The 26,821-nt window shown below is 44.1% G+C and overlaps 1 protein-coding gene across 1 annotated transcript; it reads right to left on the reverse strand.

Annotated features, from left to right (window-relative positions):
- LOC139549420 (2-phosphoxylose phosphatase 1-like) lies at positions 1-26,606 on the reverse strand. The gene is made up of 6 exons (XM_071359911.1): positions 26,485-26,606; positions 25,363-25,506; positions 15,457-15,639; positions 10,810-10,936; positions 2,469-2,608; positions 1-2,354 (listed from the first exon to the last, which is right to left on the reverse strand). The coding sequence occupies exons 2-6, from the start codon at positions 25,439-25,441 to the stop codon at positions 1,297-1,299; spliced, it is 1,587 nt and encodes a 528-aa protein (XP_071216012.1). The 5' UTR covers positions 25,442-25,506; positions 26,485-26,606; the 3' UTR covers positions 1-1,296.
- Positions 26,607-26,821: the final 215 nt, after the last annotated feature.

Below are 26,821 nucleotides of genomic sequence, written 5' to 3' on the forward strand. Positions count from 1 at the left end.
TTGTGAGGAAACAAGTTTTATTACTTCGTGGCCCACTGTGTAATGTGCTTTATAGTAAAAATTATAATTATTCAAACTGATGAGCATCGTTAAAAAAAATGTCCACAGAAATTACAATTACTGATGACATATCTATTAACTGTTATTGCCATCTTACAGCAGCTGTGAATCTAAGTACCATAACAACTAGCCTTCACTAAGGTGCAGAATATTTTCATTACTGAGTAAACATCGAGCGTAAATTGTTGGATTGACTTAATTCTTAACATTGAAATCTACTTCAGCTTAAAGTACGTAGTTGAGTAAACTAAAATAAATTAATTGTACAGCAAAACTGACCCTAATTCTATTGGTCTCCAGCACCATTATAATCAAAATGTCAGACAATATCAAGACAAATTATAAATGGCAGTTTTTACATTTTATATGAACTAATCCAGCATTAGTGTTTCCAGTTTCAACGTTCCCCTTTCAATGCAGGAATTTGGGAAAAGCGGAATCTCAACATTCCCAGTTGGAATGCAGGAATTTGGGAAAAGCGGAATCTCAACATTCCCAGTTGGAATGCAGGAATTTGGGAAAAGCGGAATCTCAACATTCCCAGTTGGAATGCAGGAATTTGTGAAAAGCGGAATCTCAACATTCCCAGTTGGAATGCAGGAATTTGTGAAAAGCGGAATCTCAACATTCCCAGTTGGAATGCAGGAATTTGGGAAAAGCGGAATCGCAACATTCCCAGTTGGAATGCAGGAATTTGGGAAAAGCGGAATCTCAACATTCCCAGTTGGAATGCAGGAATTTGGGAAAAGCGGAATCTCAACATTCCCAGTTGGAATGCAGGAATGTGAGAATAGTGTCCTTCCACCTCTTTTCCTTACAAACATTTCAAAAACTAAAAAATTGTAGAAAGGTCCATGTTGAAATGTGTATAATTGCAGGTTAAGTATCCTGGTGTGATTGTCGACACCACAAGGCTGTCAGTTTAGAAGTCAAACTTTATCAACAAAGACATCTGATCAAGAAGGCATGAAGAGTATGTATAAAGTCTGTGAGCACGTGTGATTGTGTATAGGAATTTGCTGGTGAAAATATGTATTTTTGCAGTGATATGTATGATCAGCATTTATGCTTTCTAGGAATGTTTGTGACTTTAGAAAATGTCAAAAGGACACTTCCATACCCAAGTGGGAAAAGAGCTATTAACAAATTCTAAAATCAGCTAAATTATAACTCCCTCTTTCTCTGACTCATTCTCTTCTTCTCCTCCTTTTCTGTCTCTATCCTTCCATCTGTCAGTCAGCCTGTCCGTCGGTAGCAGGCGTTGTGGTAGGACGTGGCATTGAGGACATTGAACATGTCTTTCTTGACGAACGACAGGAAGTTACCCAGGGGGCATAGCGGCTGTGCGGCGTTGCGGTCATGTGAGCGACAGAAGGTGGTATGGAAAGTCACATCCTCTCCGTTGTACAGAACCCTCACAAACATGTCTCCCCAATTACCAACCTTTGACCTCTCCCCTTTCAACCACGCAGCCTTATCCTGGCCCTGGCCTTGCCCCTTACGTTGTCCCTGTGTTGCGGGCGGACTCTTCCACAACTCAAACACAACCCTCGCCGCAAACCTCGGGAAGAGTGCATCCTCCAAGCCCAGGGCGCTTAGTAACGGCGCCACAGTGACGTCGTGAGCCGAAGACAGGGTGAACGCCTCCTCTCCTCCAGCGCGGGGTTTTCGTCCCGGAGCGTTGGCCTTGGCGACGCGCTCCATCCGATTGGCGGTGCGGTTGAGGTAGGGGTGCGTGGCGAGCACGGCGTAGCGGCGATACAGTCCCACCCTCTTCCTGTCCACCTCGTCCTCTAACTGCTGCCTCCGGATCACAGCGAACTGGGCCAGAGTCAGACAGCCCCCACTGCCGAGAGCACTCCCTGCTGCCACACAGGGGAAGGACAGGCCGTGGCACAGGTGGCACAGCAGAGAGTCTATAGGGTTGGCAGCTCTGAGCTGGCGCGGGGGCAGACCTAGCGTACGGGCCATGTCTGCGTAGGTCCTCTCCAGTTCAGTGTCTGCCGCTCTGAGGCGGTACTGTCTCCTCTGCTCCTCCTCCAGATAGGGGTTCCTAGCAGGACAGTCGCAGGCTGAGCCACAGAACAACGTGCTCCACTGGTGGTGGACTGTCAGACGGCTCCAGTCAAAGTCGGGCAGGAACCCATACAGAAGAGCCATCCCGCTCTGGAGGGTGCGGCTCCTGCCCGTAGTCTCCACCCACACCTGCTTGGTCGACCAATTGGGCGGGAGGAGTTTGTGACGCTTGTAGGCTAGGCGAAGGAGCTGGCCATTGCGTAAGTGCTGCACCACACCTGAAGACGGGAAAGACAGAGATTGGTTGAACATTTCAGATCTAAACCCAGTCCAGCTGGAATGTGACTGGTTGGTTCATTACGCATCTTTAATGTGATTGATTGGTTGGTTACCTGTCTGAGTGAGCTCACCCATCTCACAGGCGCTGTGGTTAGGGAGGCGGGGAAACGAGCTGAGACTCCCCTCCCAGCGGCCACGCCCCCCCTGGGCCATGTGACCAATGAAAGAATTCAGCTGGGGGTGGGAGGGTTTCCTGGAAGGGGGGAGAGAGATGAACAGAGATGCAGGAGGCAGGCTAAGGAGGGAGAATAGTTTCCAGCTGGAGAAACCGCAGACAGACAGAGACAGTGGGTCGACTCTGCATGCTACTGCCAACTCACACACATACATGGACGCGCACCCACACACACACAGACACATGCGCACGCACAGACACACACACGCGCACACACACACACACACACACACACACACACACACGCACAGACACACGCTCCATCTGGCCCCTAGGATCCTGTCTATAACTCATATGCTAGTGCAGATTAGATCCTCATAATTACACACACATAAAAATTGTAGACCTTTAGAAATAGTCTCTCTCTCTGTTTCTCTCTCTCTCTCTCTCCTCTCTCTGTTTCTCTCTCGCTCTCTGTTTCTCTCTCTCTCTCTGTTTCTCTCTCTTCTCTCTCTCTCTCTCTCTGTTTCTCTCTCTCTCTCACTCTCCTCTCTCTCTCTCTCCTCTCTGTTTCTCTCTCTCTCTGTTTCTCTCTCTCTCTCTCCTCTCTGTTTCTCTCCCTCTCTCTCTCTCTCCTCTGTTTATCTCTCTCTCCTCTCTCTGTTTCTCTCTCGCTCTCTGTTTCTCTCTCCCTCCTCTCTGTTTCTCTCTCTCTCTCTCTCTCTTTGTTTCTTTCTCTCTCTGTTTCTCTCTCTCCTCTCTCTCTCTCCTCTCTCTCTTTCTCTCTCTCTCTCTCTCTCTTTGTTTCTCTCTCACTCTGTTTCTCTCTCTCCTCTCTCTCTCTCTCCTCTCTCTCTCTCTCCTCTGTTTCTCTCTCTCTAAACCGCTCTTCTCTCTCTCCTCTCTCTCGCTCTCCTCTCTGTTTCTCAATTCAATTCAATTCAATTTGCTTTATTGGCATGACGTAACAATGTACATATTGCCAAAGCTTATTTTGGATATTTACAATATAAAAATAAAAATGAGAATCAAAATTGTCAACGGGACAACAGTAACAACAATAACCAAGTGTCAAAATAACCATACATTCAACAATAACAATACAGTAGAGTGCAGGTTGATTGGTTTGTCAGACACTGTCCCTCAACTTATGGCAGGCAGCAATGTAGTGCACTGCCAGCCCACAGCTCTCTGCGTCCTCCCCCAACAGGACGGGTAGCCTACTCTCATCAGAGAGATCTTTGAAACCTTGAATAAGGGTTTCAAATTTGGGGAAATGACACTCTCGAATTGTTTTATATTTTTGACATTTTGTCAGGCAATGCAGCTCCGTCTCAGGTTCTGCTATTGTGCAGTGGTTGCACAGCCTTTCCTCTACAGGGAGCCAGGTTTTCCTGTGTCTACCCTTCTCAATGGCAAGGCTGTGCTCACTGAGCCTGTACTTTGTCAATGTTTTTCTAAGGTTTTGATCAGTAACCATGGTCAAATATTTAGCCACAGTGTACTGTCGATTTAGGGCCAGATAGCACTGCATTTTGCTTTGTGTTTGTGCTTGTGTTTCCCAATAAGCAATATAGTTTTGTTTTGACTGTGTTGTAATTTGGTTTATCCTGATTGATTGGATGTTCTGGTCCTGAGGCTTCAGTGTGTTAGTAGAACAGGTTAGTGAACTCAGCCCCAGGACCAGCTGGATGAGGGGACTCTTTTCTTTGCTCAGCTCTTGGCATTGCAGGGCTTGGTAGTGATATGAGAGGGGGTCACTGTATTTTAGATGTTTCCAAAACTTAATTGCTCTTTTTTGAGTTTTTATTATTAGTGGATATTTGCCTAATTCTGCCCTGCATGCATTGTTTGTAGTTTTCCTCTGGACATGTAGGAGAATCTTACAGAACTTTGCATGCAGGGTTTCAATGGGGTGTTTGTCCCATTTGATTAAATCTTGTTTTGCAAGTGGACCCCACATCTCGCTGCCATAAAGTGCAATTGGTTCAATGACATATTCAATTAGTTTTAGCCAAATTTTAATAGGTATTTCAATTTGAATTAGCTTTTTAATGGCGTAGAATGCCCTGCGTGCTTCCTCTCTCAGTTCATTCACTGCCTCATTAAGGTGTCCAGTTGAGCTTATTTTTAAACCTAAGTAATTGTAGTGTGTGCAGTACTCTATATATTTTGTACCAATTGAGAACTTTGGTCTAATTCCCTGAGATCTGGTTCTTCTCTGGATAATCATTATTTTAGTCTTTTTGGGGTTTACTGCCCTGGCAGTACTGCTCTAGCAGGTCCAGGCTCTGCTGTAGGCCATGTGCTGTGGGTGACAGCAGGCATAGGTCATCTGCGAAGAGTAGGCATTTAACCTCTGAATTGTGGAGACTAACACCAGGGGCTGAGGATTTTTCTAGAATAGTGGCCAATTTGTTGATGTAAATATTGAAGAGTGCAGGGCTCAGATTAGTACCCTGACGAAGGCCCCGCACCTGGTTAAAGAATTCTGTTCTTTTCTTGCCAATTTTAATGCTGCACGTATTGCCAGTATACATTGATTTAATTATGTCATAAGTTTTACCCCCTACACCACTTTCAATAACTTTGTAGAACAGTCCTGTTTGCCAAACAGAATCAAATGCTTTTTGGAAGTCGGTAAGGAAGCTGTCACATTCCTGACCTGTTTTCTCTTGTTTTTGTTTGTGTTTAGTTGGTCAGGGCGTGAGTTGGGATGGGCAGTCTGTGTTGTTTGTTCTATGTGGGAGTGTGATTGTTAATTAGCCTTATATGGTTCTCAATCAGGGACAGGTATTATTCATTTCCTCTGATTGAGAATCATATATAGGTAGGCTGTTTTACACTGTTAGTTTGTGGGTGATTGTCTTCCGTGTCTGTGTATGTTGCACCACACGGGACTGTTTTGTTTGTTCGTTCGTTTGTGTAGTCTATTTCCTGTTCGTGCGTTCTTCGTGTCATGTAAGTTCGTTTGTTCAGGTCTGTTGACTGCGTTTGTTATTTTGTAAATTCTCAAGTGTTTTGTGTTCGTCTATCATTTAAATAAATTCATTATGTCTAATTCCCACGCTGTGCTTTGGTCCAATCCCTACTCCACCTCCTCGGAATTAGACAAGCGTTACACAAGCGTATATTTTGGTATTATTTTGGTGGACATGTTTATCTATCAGGGTGTAAATATGATCAGTTGTGCGATGTTTTGGTATAAATCCAATTTGGCTTTTACTCAAGACATTGTGCTTATTAAGGAAGTTTAGAACTCTTACATTTATAATACTACAGAAAACCTTCCCCAGGTTACTGTTCACACAAATGCCTCTGTAATTGTTAGGGTCAAATTTGTCTCCGTTTTTAAAGATTGGGGTTACGAGTCCTTGATTCCAGATGTCAGGGAAATAACCTACACTCAGGATCAAATTAAACAGTTTTAATATGGCCAATTGAAATGTTGCACTAGTGAGTTTGAGCATCTCATTTAGGATGCCATCAGGTCCACATGCTTTTTTAAATTTGAGAGCCTGAAGTTTCTTATAGAGCTCCTGGTCAGTAATTGGGGAGTCCAATGGATTTTGATTGTCCTTTATAGCTTTTTCTAATCCATTCAACTCCTCATGAATTTGGCGTTCTGTGTTTGTGTCAATTTGAACGGTGTTGTAGAGTGTTTTAAAATGGGTTGTCCATATGTCACCATTTTGTATCGCTAATTCCTATTGTTTAGATTTTTTTTGTTTTCAAATTTTGCCAGAAGTTGTTTGTGTTTATGGACTCCTCAATTAGTGTCAGCTGCTTGCTGTTGTACTGTGCTTTTTTGGTTCTGAGTGTACGTTTATAGAGTTTTAAAGTCTCACAGTAATGAAGGCGTAATTCACCATTATTTGGGTCTCTGTGCTTTTGGTTGGATAGTGTTCTAAGTTTTTTCCTTATAATTTTACAATCTGCCTCAAACCAGTTGTCATCTGTGAACTTTTTTGTTTTGTTTTTTATCAATTTCAATTGTGCTTCTTTTGCCGTTTGCCTGAACATATAGTTGATGTTTTTTACTGCTAGATTGATGCCTTCTTTACTGTGAGTGAATGTGGTCTCCAGAAAGTTATCTAAGAGTGTTTGGATATTTTTCTCTCTCTGTCACGCCCTGACCTTAGAGATCCTTTTTATGTCTCTATTCTGGTTTGGTCAGGGCGTGAGTTGGGGTGGGCATTCTATGTTCTGTGTTCTATGTTTTGTATTTCTTTGTTGGTTGGCCGGGTGTGGTTCTCAATCAGAGGCAGCTTATTTATTGTTGTCTCTGATTGAGATCCATCCTTAGGTAGCTCTTGCCCACATGGGTTTTGTGGGTAGTTGTTTTCTGTTTTGTGTTGTTGCACCAGACAGAACTGTGTTGTTTCGTTCACTCTCTTTGTTGTTTTTGCTGTTTCAGTGTTCAGGTTATTTTATTAAATTATAATGAACACTTACCACGCTGCGTTTTAGTCACCTTCTTTCCAGGACGATCGTTACACTCTCTCTCTACCTCTCTTCTCTATCTCTCTCCTCTCTCTGTTTCTCTCTCTCTAAACCTCTCTTCTCTATCTCTCTCTCTTCTCTCTCTCTCTCTCCTCTCTCTGTTTCTCTCTCTCTCTACATCTCTATCTCTCTCTCTTCTCTCTCCTCTCTCTGTTTCTCTCTCTCTAAACCTCTTTTCTCTATCTCTCTCTTCTCTCTCTCTCCTCTCTCTGTTTCTCTCTCTAAACCTATTTTCTCTATCTCTCTTCTCTCTGTTTCTCTCTCTCTCTACATCTCTTCTCTCTCTCTCCTCTCTCTCTCTACCCCTCTTCTCTCTCGCTCTCCTCTCCATCTCTCTCTCTCTCTCTCTCTCTTGCTCTCCTCTCCGTTTCTCTCTCTCTCTCTTTCTCTCTCTCAAGCACACACACATAATCCACACATGCCCCAGAGACAACACAGCCTGCTCAAACACACACTTCTGGTGCATCTATTGCAGCACCAGAAAAACTGAACTCCTCTCTCAGGAGGGCCACATCTCAACCTCCCCAAGTCTCCCTCCCTCCACCCCTCACTCTCTCTATTTCTCTCTCTATGTCTCACTCTCTATTTCTCTCTCTCTATCTCACTCTCTCTATTTCTATGTCTCACTCTCTCTATGTCTCTCTATTTCTCGCTCTCTCTGTCTCACACTCTTGCTTTCTCTCTTCCCAATCTCTACGCTTGACTGTCTTGCCCTGCATCTCTTTGTTTCTCTCTCCTCCCTCCCTTTCAGTTCTGACTTGGCGTGGAATGTCAGTGCGGAGAGCCAGATGGCATTGAATACTGGACCAGTCACACCAAACACAGAGAGAGCGAGAGAGAGTTGCAGAGGAGCACTGGGGGAAAGAGGCAGAGAGACAGAAAGGCAGAGAGACAAACTCAGAATACCTGAGTGCTCATGTGGTTTGTGTTATGCCTTCTTATGACATGCCACACATTAGTGAAGATGTGTAATTAGGTTGTAGGTTTGGCTTCATAGCAGACATATTCACCAGTCCTCTCAGCTCTGTGAAGGCCAGGCCCAGTGACCACAGATGACTGACTCTTCCTCTGCAAGACCCATCAGCTCAGAATGAAATGCCCATGTTGAATTTTGCAAATGGCCAGAGACTAAGATATCCCAAAAAGAGGAATGGGGAGGAATTTATCGGCCATATGTTCAGAATGACATGCCAAGATCCAAGGTTATGCAAGTCACCAGGGATCACTCTGTTGTGCCAATCAAAGTAGACAGAACCCAAGTGCCCTCACACACACTCACACACACAGTCACTCACACACACACACTCACACACTCACTCACACACACACACACACTCAGTCACACACTCACACACTCACTCACTCACACTCACACACTCACTCACACACACTCACACACACTCACTCACTCACTCACTCACTCACACACTCTCACACTCACTCCACACACACACACACACACACACACACACACACACACACACACACACACACACACACACACACACACACACACACACACACACACACTCACTCACTCACAGTCACTCACACACACACACTTTTGACTGAGGCAAGAGCCACAGCAATGACTTCCCTTTCTATAAATAATATATTTTCAGAAAGTGCCAGCTGCATGATGAGACAGAGCAGAGCAGTGGGATGACAGACAGGATGCCAGGTGGAGGAGAGGGGGAGCAGAGCAGTGAGATGCAGTGGGATGACAGACTGGATGACAGGTGGATGAGAAGGGGAGGTGAACAGTGGGATGACAGACAGGAAGACAGGTGGATGAGAAGGGGAGGTGACAGTGGGATGACAGACAGGGTGACAGGTAGATGAGAAGGGGAGGTGACAGTGGGATGACAGACAGGATGACAAGTGGATGAGAAGGGGAGGTGACAGTGGGATAACAGACAGGATGACAAGTGGATGATAAGGGGAGGTGAACAGTGGGATGACAGACAGGATGACAAGTGGATGAGAAGGGGAGGTGACAGTGGGATGACAGACAGGATGACAAGTGGATGAGAAGGAGAGGTGACAGACAAGATGACAAGTGGATGAGAAGGGGAGGTGACAGTGGGATGACAGACAGGTTGACAGGTGGATGAGAAGGGGAGGTGACAGTGGGATAACAGACAGGATGACAAGTGGATGATAAGGGGAGGTGAACAGTGGGATGACAGACAGGATGACAAGTGGATGAGAAGGGGAGGTGACAGTGGGATGACAGACAGGATGACAGGTGGATGAGAAGGGGAGGTGACAGTGGGATAACAGACAGGATGACAAGTGGATGATAAGGGGAGGTGAACAGTGGGATGACAGACAGGATGACAAGTGGATGAGAAGGGGAGGTGACAGTGGGATGACAGACAGGATGACAAGTGGATGAGAAGGGGAGGTGAACAGTGGAATGACAGACAGGATGACAACTGGATGAGAAGGGGAGGTGACAGTGGGATGACAGACAGGATGACAAGTGGATGAGAAGGGGAGGTGAACAGTGGGATGACAGACAGGATGACAAGTGGATGAGAAGGGGAGGTGACAGTGGGATGACAGACAGGATGACAAGTGGATGAAAAGGGGAGGTGACAGTGGGATGACAGACAGGATGACAAGTAGATGAGAAGGGGAGGTGAGTGGGATGACAGACAAGATGACAGGTGGATGAGAGGGGGAGGTGACAGTGGGATGACAGACAGGATGACAAATGGATGAGAAGGGGAGGTGAACAGATAATAAGACAGTAATACACAGAGAGAGAAAATAATATGGGAAGATGAGAGAACATGAAAGAGAGAAATTTCAAATATCAAAATGTGTGTGTGTGTGTGTGTGTGTGTGTGTGTGTGTGTGTGTGTGTGTGTGTGTGTGTGCACCAGAGAGTAGCCGGAAACAGATGCAGTAAAATCACCCATCACAATAATGATAACAATGACAGTCTACCAGAGAGAGAGAGATGGAGGGAAAACAAGACGGAGATAAAAGTTAAAAGGAGAGACAGAATGACTGTTAGACAGTCAACATAGTCACACTTTGAAATAAGGAGAGTGTCTCAGTGTAGTCTGATCAGGTCTGAGACTGAGCACCAGCCAACCTCTGGCCCCAAGCAGGACATGCACCTCCCTGACACTCCAGATAATTACATAGCAGACACGTCTCATCTCCAATCCCAGAGGGAGAAGTCAGACTGAACATCTTGTAGCTCCAAATCCCACACTGCATAACCACAGCTAATCACTTCGACTAACAACAGCAGCTCATATTCTCTTCTCACATTCCCCTCTTCTTCATAGCAATTATTTAAAGTTATTAAAGTATATTAAAGTTTTTCACCGATGTGCTAACTAGAAAATACTAGGGGGTAAGAGAGGGGAGATGGTTCATTTCACAAGACAAAGTTCTGTCATTTTCTGATGCAGTCAAAACTGCATTTTTGGGGGGGATTGAGCTGTTGACAAGAGAAATGTGATTATTATGGATGGTTACTGCCAGCTAGTTCTGTTGAGAAGGAGAGAGGCGTGTCTGACTCACATGTCTGTGTGGCATGCTTTTCTGCCCTGTATTCACAATGATCTAATGGAAACTGTGGAGCTGGAGGGAATACCTAATATTCACACGAGAGACTCAGTTAATTCAGAAGGCCATCTTTATTTAACAGAAGGCCTTTATGAATGAATAATGAACAATAGGAGACTACAGACTATTTATTGCATCATCATTCCCTTGGTTTGGTTGGATGTTCAGTCAGTGGGCGTTGCTCTCACCTCTTTGGGGACAACGTGCAGTCGATGGCAGGCCGCTTGGTTTTGGGGATGGCATAAAGGGGGTAACGGTCGCCATGGCGAATCATCACCTGGACAGACAGCAGCTTGTAGTCCACAGGGCTGTGTCCTGGGAGGGGAGAGAACCACATATATTCACCATCACCACCATCAGCACCATCACCACCAAAATCATCATCACCACCACCATCATCCTCATCATCATCATCATCACCACCATCATCCTCATCATCACCATCATCACCACCATCACCACCATCATCCTCACCATCATAGTAGTAGTGGTTGTAGCTGTGGCTGTAAGGCTCGTTTTGGTAGTGATAGTGATGATTTATAAAAAATACATTCTTGGCTTATTCTTGGTGTAATATTACACCAACACAATATCAGAGGACAGCTTTACAGATAACCTTGAAGTATGTGAAACAAGTGGCTCCAATCCTTATTGATAAATCTGAAGTGTTGCTGTCATGAGTCTGTGAGAGAGTGCATGGTTTGAATAAAGACTATAGTAGTTGTCTATTGACTGACAGAGAAAAAAAGCGTTCCAGCAGTCAGATGTTCTTCCATACCACAGTGGCCTTGAATCATCTGACCTGTGCAAAACTAATGATACTGACCGATTAGTGCTTGTTGAGGTCGGATTGGTTTAGCTTCAATTATAAAAAAGAATAACGGTTTATGGTATCGTTAAATAAAATGAACCATGACCCTTTATCCTCTCTATCCTCTAACCATGACCCTTTATCCTCTCTATCACCAACTAATCATGAACCTTTATCCTCTCTATCCTCTAACCATGACCCTTTATCCTCTCTATCCTCTAACCATGACCCTTTATCCTCTCTATCCTCTAACCATGACCCTTTATCCTCTCTATCCTCTAATCATGACCCTTTATCCTCTCTATCCTCTAACCATGACCCTTTATCCTCTCTATCCTCTAGCTAACCATGACCCTTTATTCTCTCTATCCTCTAACCATGACCCTTTATCCTCTCTATCCTCTAATCATGACCCTTTATCCTCTCTATCCTCTAGCTAACCATGACCCTTTATTCTCTCTATCCTCTAACCATGACCCTTTATCCTCTCTATCCTCTAATCATGACCCTTTATCCTCTCTATCCTCTAGCTAACCATGACCCTTTATTCTCTCTATCCTCTAACCATGACCCTTTATCCTCTCTATCCTCTAACCATGACCCTTTATCCTCTCTATCCTCTAACCATGACCCTTTATCCTCTCTATCCTCTAGCTAACCATGACCCTTTATTCTCTCTATCCTCTAACCATGACCCTTTATCCTCTCTATCCTCTAACCATGACCCTTTATCCTCTCTATCCTCTAGCTAACCATGACTCTTTATCCTCTCTATCCTCTAACCATGACCCTTTATCCTCTCTATCCTCTAACCATGACCCTTTATCCTCTCTATCCTCTAACCATGACCCTTTATCCTCTCTATCCTCTAACCATGACCCTTTATCCTCTCTATCCTCTAACCATGACCCTTTATCCTCTCTATCCTCTAACCATGACCCTTTATCCTCTCTATCCTCTAACCATGACCCTTTATTCTCTCTATCCTCTAACCATGACCCTTTATCCTCTCTATCCTCTAACCATGACCCTTTATCCTCTCTATCCTCTAGCTAATCATGACCCTTTATCCTCTCTATCCTCTAACCATGACCCTTTATCCTCTCTATCCTCTAGCTAATCATGACCCTTTATCCTCTCTATCCTCTAACCATGACCCTTTATCCTCTCTATCCTCTAGCTAATCATGACCTTTATCCTCTCTATCCTCTAGCTAACCATGACCCTTTATCCTCTCTATCCTCTAACCATGACCCTTTATCCTCTCTATCCTCTAGCTAATCATGACCCTTTATCCTCTCTATCCTCTAGCTAACCATGACCCTTTATCCTCTCTATCCTCTAACCATGACCCTTTATCCTCTCTATCCTCTAATCATGACCCTTTATTCTCTCTATCCTCTAGCTAACCATGACCCTTTATTCTCTCTATCCTCTAACCATGACCCTTTATCCTCTCTATCCTCTAACCATGACCCTTTATTCTCTCTATCCTCTAACCATGACCCTTTATCCTCTCTATCCTCTAATCATGACCCTTTATCCTCTCTATCCTCTAACCATGACCCTTTATCCTCTCGCAAACTATGACCCAACCCCAGCCTATCAATTATCTTTACATAACCCAACACATCTGGTGTACACACTAGAGGTCGACCAATTAATCGGAATGGCTGTCACGTTCTGACCTCAGTTTCTTTTTATGTCTTTGTGTTAGGTTGGTCAGGGCGTGAGTTTGGGTGGGTAGTCTATGTTCTGTTTTCTGTGTTGTTATATTTCTATGTCTGGCCTGATATGGTTCTCAATCAGAGGCAGCTGTCGATCGTTGTCTCTGATTGAGAATCATATTTAGGTAGCCTGTTTTCCCACTATGGGTTGTGGGTGTTTATTTTCTGTCTAGTGTCTGTTCAACTTACAGAACTGTTTCGTTTTTTCTTATCGTTGTTATTTTGTGTGGTGTTCAGTTTGAAATTAAAATATGACGAACACTTACCATGCTGCATTTTGGTCCTCCTCTCCTTCCACCAACGAAAGCCGTTACAATGGCCGATTCATTAGGGCTGATTTCAAGTTTTCAGCCGATTACATTGCACTCCACGAGGAGACTGCGTGGCAGGCTGACTACCTGTTATGCGAGTGCAGCAAGGAGCCAAGGTAAGGTGCTAGCTAGCATTAAACTTATCTTATAAAAAACAATCAATCTTAACATAATTACTAGTTAACTACACATGATTGATGATATTACTAGTTTATCTAGCGTGTCCTGCGTTGCATATAATCGATGCAGTGCCTGTTAATTTATCATTGAATCACAGCCTACTTGGCCAAATGGGTGATGTAACAAGCGCATTTGCGAAAAAAGCACTGTCGTTGCACCAATGTACCTAACCATAAACATCAACGCCTTTCTTTAAAATCAATACACAAGTATATATTTTTAAACCTGCATATTTAGTTAATATTGCCTGCTAACATGAATTTATTTTAACTAGGGAAATTGTGTCACTTCTCTTGCGTTCTGTGCAACAGAGTCAGGGTATATGCAGGAGTTTGGGCCGCCTGGCTCGTTGCGAACTGTGTGAAGACTATGTCTTCCTAACAAAGACAGCCAACTTCACCAAACGGGGGATGATTTAACAAAAGCGCATTTGCGAAAAAACCACAATCGTTGCACAAATATACCTAACCATAAACATCAATGCCTTTCTTAAAATCATTATTTTTTTTTTTATCTGCATATTTAGTTAAAAGAAAATCATGTTAGCAGGCAAAATTAACTAGGGAAATTGTGTCACTTCTCTTGCGTTCATTGCACACAGAGTCAGGGTATATGTAACAGTTTGGGCCGCCTGGCTCGTTGCGAACTAATTTCCCAGAATTTTACATAATTATGACATAACATTGAAGGTTGTGCAATGTAACAGGAATATTTTGACTTATGGATGCCACCCGTTAGATAAAATACGGAACGGTTCCGTATTTCACTGAAAAAATTAACGTTTTGTTTTCGAAATGATAGTTTCCGGATTTGACCATATTAATGCCTTAAGGCTCGTATTTCTGTGTGTTATTATATTATAATTAAGTCTATGATTTGATAGAGCAGTCTGACTGAGCGGTGGTAGGCAGCAGCAGGCTCGTAAGCATTCATTCAAACAGCACTTTCCTGCGTTTGCCAGCAGCTCTTCACTGTGCTTCAAGCATTGCGCTGTTTATGACTTCAAGCCTATCAACTCCCGAGATTAGGCTGGCAATACTAAAGTACCAATTAGAACATCCAATAGTCAAAGGTATATGAAATACAAATGGTATAGAGAAAAATAGTCCGATAATAACTACAACCTAAAACTTCTTACCTGGGAATATTGAAGACTCATGTTAAAAGGAACCACCAGCTTTCATATGTTCTGAGCAAGGAACTTAAACGTTAGCTTTCTTACATGGCACATATTGCACTTTTACTTTCTTCTCCAACACTTTGTTTTTGCATTATTTAAAACAAATTGAACATGTTTCATTATTTATTTGAGACTAAATAGATGTTATTTATGTATTATATTAAGTTAAAATAAAAATGTTCATTGTTCATTCAGTATTGTTGTAATTGTCATTATTACAAATATATATATAAAAATTGTCCGATTAATCAGTATCGGCTTTTTTTGGTCCTCCAATAATCGGTATCGGTATCAGCGTTGAAAAATAATAATCGGTCGACCTCTAGTACACACATCTAAGTGTTCCGTATTTCCTTCCTTGTTGCCTACTGACTAACTCCCTAAAGTTCTGTTATAAAACCTGAGCTTTGACCTATCTTCACTGATTGGTTGAGCCATAGGCTAACACGTTAGCAGACTGCAAAGGACTGAAACATTGCTCTTTCTTCCCAATGGAACAGCGGATTAGACTGTGTGTATGTGTGTGTGTGTGTGTGTGTGTGTGTGTGTGTGTGTGTGTGTGTGTGTGTGTGTGTGTGTGTGTGTGTGTGTGTGTATGTGTGTGTATGTGTGTGTGCGTGTCTCACCCTCCCAGGCCTGTTCAGAGCGGTCGGGGGTGTTGCAGTAGCCATAAGCCTCAGCGATAGGGTCTGGTTCAGGAGCCTCTGTGTTGGGGACAGGGATCACTCTCTTCCTGCTCTTCCCTTGGCCCTGGCCTTGACCCTGGGGGGGCCGCTCCTCACCCATGGGTGTAGTGGGGATTAGGTGGACTGGAGAGAGAGGAGGGGGGGGAGTATAAACATTTTCAAATTACTTTAACTTCTTATAGGCAGGTGGGACGGTACTGTCCCACCTTGCCAACATCCGGTGAAATTGCAGAGCGCGGAATTCAAACTACAGAATTATAAATATTTAACTTTCATAAAATCACAAGTGTAATACATCAAAATAAAGCTTAACTTCTTGTTAATCCAGCCGCTGTGTCAGATTTCAAAAAGGTTTTACGGCGAAAGCACACCATGCGATTATTTGAGGGCAGCGCCCCGCATACAAAAGCATATTTCAACCAGGCAGGTGCGCCACGAAAGTCAGAAATAGCGATATAAGATCACCTTTGATGATCTTCTTCTGTTGGCACTCCAAAAGGTCCCAGTTACATCACAAATGGTCCTTTTGTTCCATAACTCAAAACTCAGTTTAGCTGGCGCGCTTCAGTCAATAATCCACCCAGTTTCCTTCCATCAAAATGCATACAAAATGAATCCCAAACGTTACTAATAAACTTTTCCAAACAAGTCAAACAACGTTTATAATCAAACCTTAGGTACCCTAATACGTAAATAAATGATCAAATTTAAGACGGAAAAACGTTATTGTCTTTACCGGAGAAAAATACAAAAGAACGCGCTCTCGTCCACGCGCTTGGAAACACTACAGCCAAAATGGAAGCCACCTAGAAAAACTAAAATTTCTGGCAAATTTTTCCAAAAACCAGCTATTTCTAAAGACTGTTGACATCTAGTGGAAGGCCTAGGAACTGCAATCTGAGAGGATTTCGCCTACCATATCAGTTCTGTTATACTCACAGACATAATTTTAACAGTTTTAGAAACTTTCGAGGGTTTTCTATCCAAATCTACCAATTATATGCCTATCCTAGCTTCTGGGCCTGAGTAACAGGCAGTTTACTTTGGGCACGCTTTTCATCCGGACATGAAAATACTGCCCCATACCCAAGAGAGGTTAATGGGTCAACTCCTCAATGTTTGACAGATTGTGAGGGAGAGAGAGACTGAATGAAATAGCAGAGAATGAAGGATTGAGTGAGAGAAAGAGAGCGAGAGAGAAGTATAGCGAGAGCATGTTCCCAGCCTCAGCCCAACCTCCTCCTCAGTCCAGCCTCAGCCATTCATGTCTCCAGCTTCAGCCCAGCCTCAGCCCAGCCCAGCCTCCCCTCAGCCCCAGCCCATCATGTCCCCAGCCTCCTCCTCAGCCCAGCCTCAGCCCACCATGTCCCCAGCCTCCTCCTCAGCCCAGCCTCAGCCAATCATGTCCCCAGCCTCCTCCTGAGTCCAACCTCAGCGCTAGCCCAGCCTCCCCTTCAGCCCAGTCTCAGCGCCGGCCCAGCCTCCCCCCAGCTTCAGCCAAACCTCAGCCCAGTTCATCTACATGTAAACAGCAGTAGAACCCTGTACAGAGTCCCTCACCAATAACCCAGGGTTGCCTTGACAACCATTGACCTGTGACCCCAAGGCCAGGCAGCCCAATGGGAGAGAGCGGTGTGGGAACCACTGCAGTCCCATTCAGAAACACAGGATCCTGGGAAGAAGTTGAAACGCAATGCCCTCCTGACAATACTCACTACCCCGCACACACATAGACACACACACTTACCTCAGAAACCCTGGTTGTCCTGATGCCCGGCAGTGGAGTAGGTAAATATTACATATCTTTGCAAAGAGAGACAGAGCAAGACACTTTCTAACTATAAAAGGAGAGAGGCCCTTTCATTCCTATGACAACCTTTAAATCAACTAGCCTAAATAGAAGCCACACTATCTTAAAGTGAGGGCATCCATATTAACCCCAACCAGTACATTCCATCTCCCGGATACAGCAACCCCTCAGAGTGGAAACAGGAAAGACATTTGAAGCTATAAAAACAGTGTAACCATGACAACGAAAAATAGACGTGTTGAATTGCACTACCGTTCAAAAGTTTGGGGTCACTTAGAAATGTCCTTGTTTTTGAAAGAAAAGCACATTTTCTGTCCATTAAAATAACATCAAATTGATTAGAAATACAGTGTAGACATGGTTAATGTTGTAAATGACTATTGTAGCTGGAAACGGCAAATTTTTTATGGAATATCTACATAGACGTACAGAGGCCCATTATCAGCAACCATCACTCCTGTGTTCCAATGGCACGTTGTGTGTTAGCTAATCCAAGTTTATCATTTTAAAAGGCTAACTGATCATTAGAAAACCCTTTTGCAATTATGTTAGCACAGCTGAAAACTGTTGTTCTGCTTAAAGAAGCAATAAAACTCACCTTCTTTAGACTAGTTGAGTATCTGGAGCATCAGCATTTGTGGGTTCGATTACAGGCTCAAAATGGCCAGAAACAAAGACCTTTATTCTGAAACTAGTCAGTCTATTCTTGTTCTGAGAAATGAAGGCACCAGCCTCAATGTTAACAGTGAAGAGCCGACTCCGGGATGTTGCAAAGAAAAACCTCACGGGTTAGCATCCGTATAGACTCACTGGTCAGTTAGCATCAGTATATATAGTCAGTTAGCATCCGTATAGACTCACTGGTCAGTTAGCATCAGTATATATAGTCAGTTAGCATCCGTATAGACTCACTGGTCCGTTAGCATCAGTATATATAGTCAGTTAGCATCCGTATAGACTCACTGGTCAGTTAGCATCAGTATATATAGTCAGTTGGCATCCGTATAGACTCACTGGTCAGTTAGTATCAGTTTATATAGTCAGTTAGCATCCGTATAGACTCACTGGTCAGTTAGCATCAGTATATATAGTCAGTTAGCATCCGTATAAACTCACTGGTCAGTTAGCAACAGTATATATAGTCAGTTAGCATCAGTATAGATGGTCAGTTAGCATCAGTATAGACTTACCGGTCAGTTAGTATCAGTATAGACTCACCGGTTAGTTAGCATCAGTATAGACTCACCGGTCAGTTAGCATCAGTATAGACTCACCGGTCAGTTAGCATCAGTATAGACTCACCGGTCAGTTAGCATCAGTATAGACTCACCGGTCAGTTAGAATCAGTATAGACTCGCCGGTCAGTTAACATCAGTATAGACTCACCGGTCAGTTAGTATAGACTCACCGGTCAGTTAGCATCAGTATAGACTCACCGGTCAGTTAGCATCAGTATAGACTCACCGGTCAGTTAGCATCAGTATAGACTCACCGGTCAGTTAGCATCAGTATAGACTCACCGGTCAGTTAGTATCAGTATAGACTCACCGGTCAGTTAGCATCAGTATAGACTCACCGGTCAGTTAGCATCAGTATAGACTCACCGGTCAGTTAGCATCAGTATAGACTCACCGGTCAGTTAGCATCAGTATAGACTCACCGGTCAGTTAGCATCAGTATAGACTCACCGGTCAGTTAGCATCAGTATAGACTCACCGGTCAGTTAGCATCAGTATAGACTCACCGGTCAGTTAGCATCAGTATAGACTCACCGGTCAGTTAGCATCAGTATAGACTCACCGGTCAGTTAGCATCAGTATAGACTCACCGGTCAGTTAGCATCAGTATAGACTCACCGGTGACGAGGGAAAGGGGGAGGAAGTGTATTCTGAGATCTGCTCACTGGGTAGAGGGGAAGACACACACTGGAACCCATTCACTGAACTGGTCCTTTCTCCCCGCACACACATGGGGCCATGGGTCTGCGCACTAGGCAGACCCATGGCCCCATTACAGGCCTGCTCATTGCCCTGGTCTGCCACAGTCGCCCATACAAAGGGCCTTTTGTAACGGACTGCCCACACTATGTAAGAGCACACATACTGAAGAAACACGCAAGCCACACAAGCCCAGGGCATCAACGCCAACTCACACACCCGCAAACACACAGAGTTGTGTACAAGCTTGGAGCATGAACACACACACAAACACATACACACACAGGGTACCAAAGCAACACACATGCAAGCCTACAGTACATACACGACATCAGAGGGCCAGGTATAAGTAACAAATAGCTAGCCTTAAGAAATGTACATAAAGAAACGTACAGCAGGGCCAGTAATTAGGGGAAGAGCAGGTAATTCTGACTGTATGCATTGGCTGAGAGTTGAAAAGGGTGAGCCTATTACACTGGTGAGAGCTTCCTTCCAGCCTTACACCTCAGTGTTTTACACCGCCTGTACTGTAGTAAAGAGTCAGCTGCTACAGTAAACCTTAAACACACAGGATGGACTGTGAATGACCTTCCTCCTCTTCCTCCCCTCCATCTCTCCCACCAGAGAAATAAAACAGGGCCATTTCCAAATGGTGAGGGATAGAGAAATAGGGAGGGAGAGAAAGAGGGAGAAAGGTATCGAGAATAAACATAATGTGTGGCCTTGGCAGGCAAAGCCATCCATCCTGGAGAAGAGTAGCATCCTAATGCTCAACCCACACATTTAATTAAGCCCCAGTGTTAGTGATACCGTGCTAAAACAACACCAGATGTACTGTAATTAGGGGGTGGGTATCATTTTAAGATAGCTAGGTGGCACCACCACATCTCAGTCATAGTCAGTATCAGCAAAATCAGTGCTAGTGCAGGTGTTAGTTCACAAACTGCAATTCCTCTCAGCCTACTAGACGTGGACTGCCTGCATTTCAAATTAACATTATAAAACTTACTTTTATAATACCACACACTACTGCCACGACCAATACCACACACTACTGCCACGACAAATATCACACACTACCGCCACAATCAATATCACACACTACCGCCACAACCAATACCACACACTACTGCCATGACCAAAACTACACACCAACACCACTGCCACGACCAAAACCACACAACACTGCCACGACCAATATCACACACCACTGACACGACCAACACCACTGCCACGACCAACACCACACACTACTGCCACGACTAACACCACACACTACTACCATGACCAACACCACACACTACTGCCACGACCAACACCACACACTACTGCCACGACCAACACCACACACCACTACCACAACCAATACCACACACTACTACCACGACTAATACCACACACTGAAGCCACAACCAACACCACTGCCATGACCAATACCACACATTACTGCCACGACTAATACCACACACTACTGCCTCGACCAATATCACACACCACTGCCACGACCAATACCACACACTACTGCCACGACCAACACCACACACTACTGCCACGACCAACACCACACGCTACTGCCACGACCAATATCACACGCTAATACCACAACCAATATCACACACCACTGCCACGACCTTTACCACACACTACTGCCACGACCAACACCACAGCCACAACCAACACCACACACTACTGCCACGACCAACACCACACACTACTGCCATGACCAATACCACACACCAACACCCCGACCAACACCACACACTACTGACACGACCAATATCACACACCACTGACACGACCAACACCACTGCCACGACCAACACCACACACTACTGCCACGACCAATACCACACACTACTGCCACGACTAACACCACACACTACTGCCACGACCAATACCACACACCACTGCCACGACTAATAACAAACACCACTGCCACGACCAATACCACACTACTGCCATGACCAATTCCACACACTACTGCCATGACTAATACCACACACTACTGCCACGACCAACACACTACTGCCACGACTAATACCACACACTACTGCCACAACCAATATCTCACACCACTGCCACGACCAATACCACACACTACTGACACGACCAACGCCACACACTACTGCCACGACCAACACCACTGACATGACCAATATCACACACTACTGCCACGACCAATACCAGACACTACTGCCACGACGAACACCACACACCACTGCCACGACTAATAACAAACACTACTGCCACGACCAACACCACTGCCACTACTGCCACAACCAACACCACTGCCACGACTAATGCCACACACTACTGCCACGAACAATATCACACACCACTGCCACAACCAATACCACACACTACTGCCACAACCAACACCACTGCCATGACCAATACCACACACTACTGCCACGACTAATACCACACACTACTGCCACGATCAACACCACTGCCACGACCAATACCACACACTACTGCCACGACTAATAGCACACACTACTGCCACGACTAATACCACACACTACTGCCACAACTAATACCACACACTACTGACACGACCAACGCCACACACTACTGCCACGACTAATACCACACACTACTGCCACAACTAATACCACACACTACTGCCACGACCAATATCACACACCACTGCCACGACTAATACCACACACCACTGACACGACTAACACCACACACTACTGCCACGACTAACACCAATGCCACAACCAATACCACACACTACTGCCATGACTAATACCACACACTACTGCCACGACCAATACCACACACTACTGCCACGACTAACACCACACACTACTGCCACGACTAACACCACACACTACTGCCACGACTAACACCACACACTACTGCCACGACTAACACCACACACTACTGCCACAACCAATAACACACACACACTAATGCCACACACTACTGCCACAACTAATACCACACACTACTGCCACAACCAATACCACACACTACTGCCATGACCAATATCACACAACACTGCCACGATCAATACCACCAATACCACATACTTTCCTATATTCCTGTATATATACTTTCTTATATTCCTGTATCTATACTTTCCTATATTCCTGTATCTATACTTTCCTTTATTTCTGTATCTATACTTTCCTATATTCCTGTATCTATACTTTCCTTTATTTCTGTATCTATTCTTTCCTATATTCCTGTATCTATACTTTCCTATATTCCTGTAGTATATACTTTCCTATATTCCTGTGTCTATACTTTCCTATATTCCTGTATCTATACTTTCCTATATTCCTGTATCTATACTTTCCTATATTCCTGTAGTCTATACTTTCCTATATTCCTGTGCCTATACTTTCCTGTATCTATACTTTCCTATATTCCTGTATCTATACTTTCCTATATTCCTGTGTCTATACTTTCCTGTATCTATACTTTCCTATATTCCTGTATCTATACTTTCCTATATTCCTGTGTCTATACTTTCCTGTATCTATACTTTCCTATATTCCTGTATCTATACTTTCCTGTATCTATACTTTCCTATATTCCTGTATCTATACTTTCCTATATTCCTGTATCTATACTTTCCTGTATCTATACTTTCCTATATTCCTGTATCTATACTTTCCTGTATCTATACTTTCCTATATTCCTGTAGTCTATACTTTCCTATATTCCTGTATCTATACTTTCCTATATTCCTGTAGTCTATACTTTCCTATATTCCTGTATCTATACTTTCCTATATTCCTGTAGTCTATACTTTCCTATATTCCTGTATCTATACTTTCCTATATTCCTGTATCTATACTTTCCTATATTCCTGTATCTATACTATCCTATATTCCTGTATCTATACTTTCCTATATCACTGCTGATGTTATCGCGTCCCCCTCTCTCCATGACTTTATCTCCTCTTCCATTCCCTCTCCTGTCGTCTCTCTCTTTCGTCTCTCCTTTCCTCTCTTCTATCTCTCTCTCCAGCTGTTTTTGTTCCCCTCCTTCTCCATCCTCTGTTCCGCTATGCCTCACACCTCTCTTCCCGTGGGACTCCCGGCCGCTTGTCAAACAGTTGTCATGGTGACCCCCGTCCAGGCAGTGTCAGAGTCACGGCAAACCATCTGTCATCGCCTGTCTGGATCACACACCATAATCAATCAGGTTTCAGAAAACAAATTGAAAGCCATGCTTCAATACACTGGCTTGCTTCCCCAACGGAGGGAGTGAGTCAGGGAAGGCAGGAGGAAGAGGAAAAGTGAGAGAAGAAGCATAAGAAAGAACAGACCAAAACAGAAAGATAAGAGTCAGAGACTAAAATAGAAAAAGAGAGAGATGAGAGGGAGGAAAAGTGGAGGAGAAAGAGGGATGACAATCAATGAAGTGCTGGTGTCCCACTGGGCCTTCCCCTGGCTCCTTGGCTGTACTAGAGGATAATGACCTGCAGGCTGATGAATAAGTTATGACAGCCTCTCTCCAACACACAAACAACCTACAGATCACATGACAGGGAAGGAGAGGACGCGAACACAGACCATACTTTGATTACGTAAATATCATGTTCTCCTCAAGTGATTGACAACTACATCAAGAGTCAAGACACATGCTCAATGACAAAGTAAGCGACCCGTACGAGCCTAGCATATGCATGTGTGGTGTACACACACACACACACACACACACACACACACACACACACACACACTATGGTAACAATTACAGTGGGATTTAATGTTTTATTGCCTTTTGTTTTTGCTAAAGGAGAAGATTGGAGGGCAGGAGCGGAGAATGGTTTTAAGTAGTGGCATTAAAGTTACTTCAGCCTACAATCCCCCTCAGACAGACACATCTGCCTTTGAGGGAGAGAGAGATGGCAGCAGGGTCCCAGAGTTCACACATTCTCAATGCAGTTAAGACACACACTCAGTCACAGAATTCACATCTCTTCTGGTGTCTGTAAAGACTTGAGGGAAGAGAGCATGGTACAGAGTGAGAGAGAAAGGTAAGTTAAGACACACTCACAGTCACAGAATTCATATCTCTTCTGGTGTCTGTAAAGACTTGAGGGAAGAAAGCATGGTACAGAGTGAGAGAGAAAGGTATGCACTGCACTGCATATTTCACATATATGTTATAATATGAGTTTACATATTGAACCTGTGTAGCTGTATTGTACTATATGGCCACAGTTCAAAAAGTAATACAGGGGGAAGGAGCCTAAAAGAGGCGTTGAGAAGGAGCCGGGGGGATTTTCTGGCAAATGCACAGCCCAAAACGCTATCTCTGCAGCACTGGGTTGCACAGTAATCCTGTGTGTGTGTGTGTGTGTGTGTGTGTGTGTGTGTGTGTGTGTGTGTGTGTGTGTGTGTGTGTGTGTGTGTGTGTGTGTGTGTGTGTGTGTGTGTGTGTGTGTGTGTGTGGTGTGTGTGAGGGAGAGCAAGATGGATATTGAGTCCGTATTTGAGCTGATAATACATGTTTGTCCAGACAAGAACTAATCCTAGTGAAAAACACTTCATCACAGTCTGATATGGGTTTCAGGAACCCAGAATAATCAACATAATCTGGGACTAGGATTTTTCCACCAAATATGGATGTTACTTTTGCAGCTCAATAATATCCTCCAGTCTAGCCTACATTTTAATTATATTCTTTTCACATAACAGCTAAAGAACTTCTTCCCATCCACCGACAGTAAGAGTCTTAAGTATCTAATCGACAGGGCCGGTTTCCTTGTATTCACGGGCATCGAGGACACTGTGTCTGGACTATGCACAGGGGAGATGGTGTACAATGGTGGAGGCCATTTTCTACCGGCAGCGCCTGCCATTCCACAGCAGACACGTTATAGGAAGAACACTTAAGAGTATCTCAGGGAATCATAGTGGATAGGTCTAGTCTACATAGAGAATGTCTCTAGAGGACTTGTCTTTGTTTCCATGTCACTGGGTTCCTTGGAGAACAAAACACAAGTGGCCAGATATAATACACACACACCACGTGATCATACACAAACACACCTGGATATACACACCAAGCACTCGTACACAAATTACAACCACACATAATGGCAGAGGTAGAGACAGTACACAAACTTACAGAATTGGAGGCTGAGGCTCACGATGGCCAGCACTGCCCCCACCACCACCAGGAGGATGAAGAGGTTTCTAGCCAGCATCCTGACATGTGATTGGTCCGTCTCCCTGTCAGTCAGCCACCCACACCTTGCCCCATTCCTGCTGTCTAAATAGACACAACAAAGACAAGCAACATTATGAAACAAACATGTCTATAACAGGCCTCTAAACCATTAGAAGAAATAGAAAAACGTTGCTGCACACAATGGCAAACAAGTTTGTACCATTTTCCACTATACATCCTGCCTTCTATGAATAGACCTATGAGAAAGCATGGATCTAGGAAGAATCAGGGAGGGAAAGGAAGAAAATGTAAAAAACCTACCATTTACGTCAGTTATACACAACGCAACCCTGCTATTAGACAGACTAAACTAAGAGCATGGCTAGGTGAGGTAAAAGGGTGCCTCAATCAGAATCCTCAATCACCTCCCCTCAGAAATTGCCTAGATGACTGAGCTGTTCTCTCAAGTCATGTTCATTATAAGGTTTATATTTGGACATAGGGAGTTCAAAACGTGGTAAACTAAACTGTCTCCAAACTCTTTTTGCTTTTCAATGTATAAATGTTTTATATGTAACCAGTCTGCCTGTACAGTATCTTAACGTGGTGAAACTCTTCTGTAGAACTGCTGCATTGTAGTAGGCTACTCGCGAGGAGATACTATTTCATAATGATTGCACTAATTAAAACAATGTTGAAGCATTGTGCCAGTTTGTCTGTTCGCCTCGGCTACAATGCTATGCTGACCAGCTGCAAGGGAGGGGATATTTTGGTAGCTAGCGAACTGGCTAACTGTAGCTAGATAATCTTGTTATAGCTAACACATGCACTATAGTAGCGTCTAGATTTCTGCATCAATACTACCGGTATAACAGTTAAAGTTACAGCTTGTAAAGCTAAATATGCGCTAACAAACTTGTATTTTTTTCGCTGAATCTACCTTAATAACGTCGTTATTACAAAACGCCAAGCCTTCGTTTACAATGTACCTATTCAAGACAAAATCGTGGGAACACGCCAAGCAGCTAAACTGACTACCTAACATATTGTTTGCTGGTCGTTTATCTCGGATCATTTTACCTGGTAGTCTCAATCAGAAATTGAATCCACCCAGCGCCGTGCTGGCTTGTACTCTTCTAGACTCCCTCGCGATGTGCTGTCGTGCTGGCTGTCCTGCGTCCTGCCGGCTGACTCCACCGTGCTGTCCTAGCCTCCTAATCCAGGTTTCAGATGCAACTGAAATGTAATGGCTCGCTGCGCCGTCTCCCGGAAAACCTTCGCAATGCATTCGATTGCATCCTTCTTCTTTTGTCTTGCATTTCCACAATTCTGGTGTGAGACGTGGAGGACCACCAGGTTAACCTGTCATCAACATTATTCTATGGCGATCAACCGATATGATGTTGTGATTTTAAAA

This window comes from Salvelinus alpinus, chromosome 22 (genome assembly GCF_045679555.1).
Source record: "Salvelinus alpinus chromosome 22, SLU_Salpinus.1, whole genome shotgun sequence".
In the NCBI taxonomy this organism is placed as follows: domain Eukaryota; kingdom Metazoa; phylum Chordata; class Actinopteri; order Salmoniformes; family Salmonidae; genus Salvelinus; species Salvelinus alpinus.

Bases quoted from the DNA above. Each gene is read 5' to 3' on its own strand.
- LOC139549420 (XM_071359911.1), bottom strand. From the start codon at position 25,441: ATGCTGGCTAGAAACCTCTTCATCCTCCTGGTGGTGGTGGGGGCAGTG. The intron at 15,640-25,362 runs GTAAGTTTGTGT...CTCTCTCTCCAG, and splicing joins GAGCCTCAGCCTCCAATTCT to TCCACCTAATCCCCACTACA. The intron at 2,609-10,809 runs GTGAGAGCAACG...CCCCCCTTCCAG, and splicing joins TGCACGTTGTCCCCAAAGAG to GAAACCCTCCCACCCCCAGC.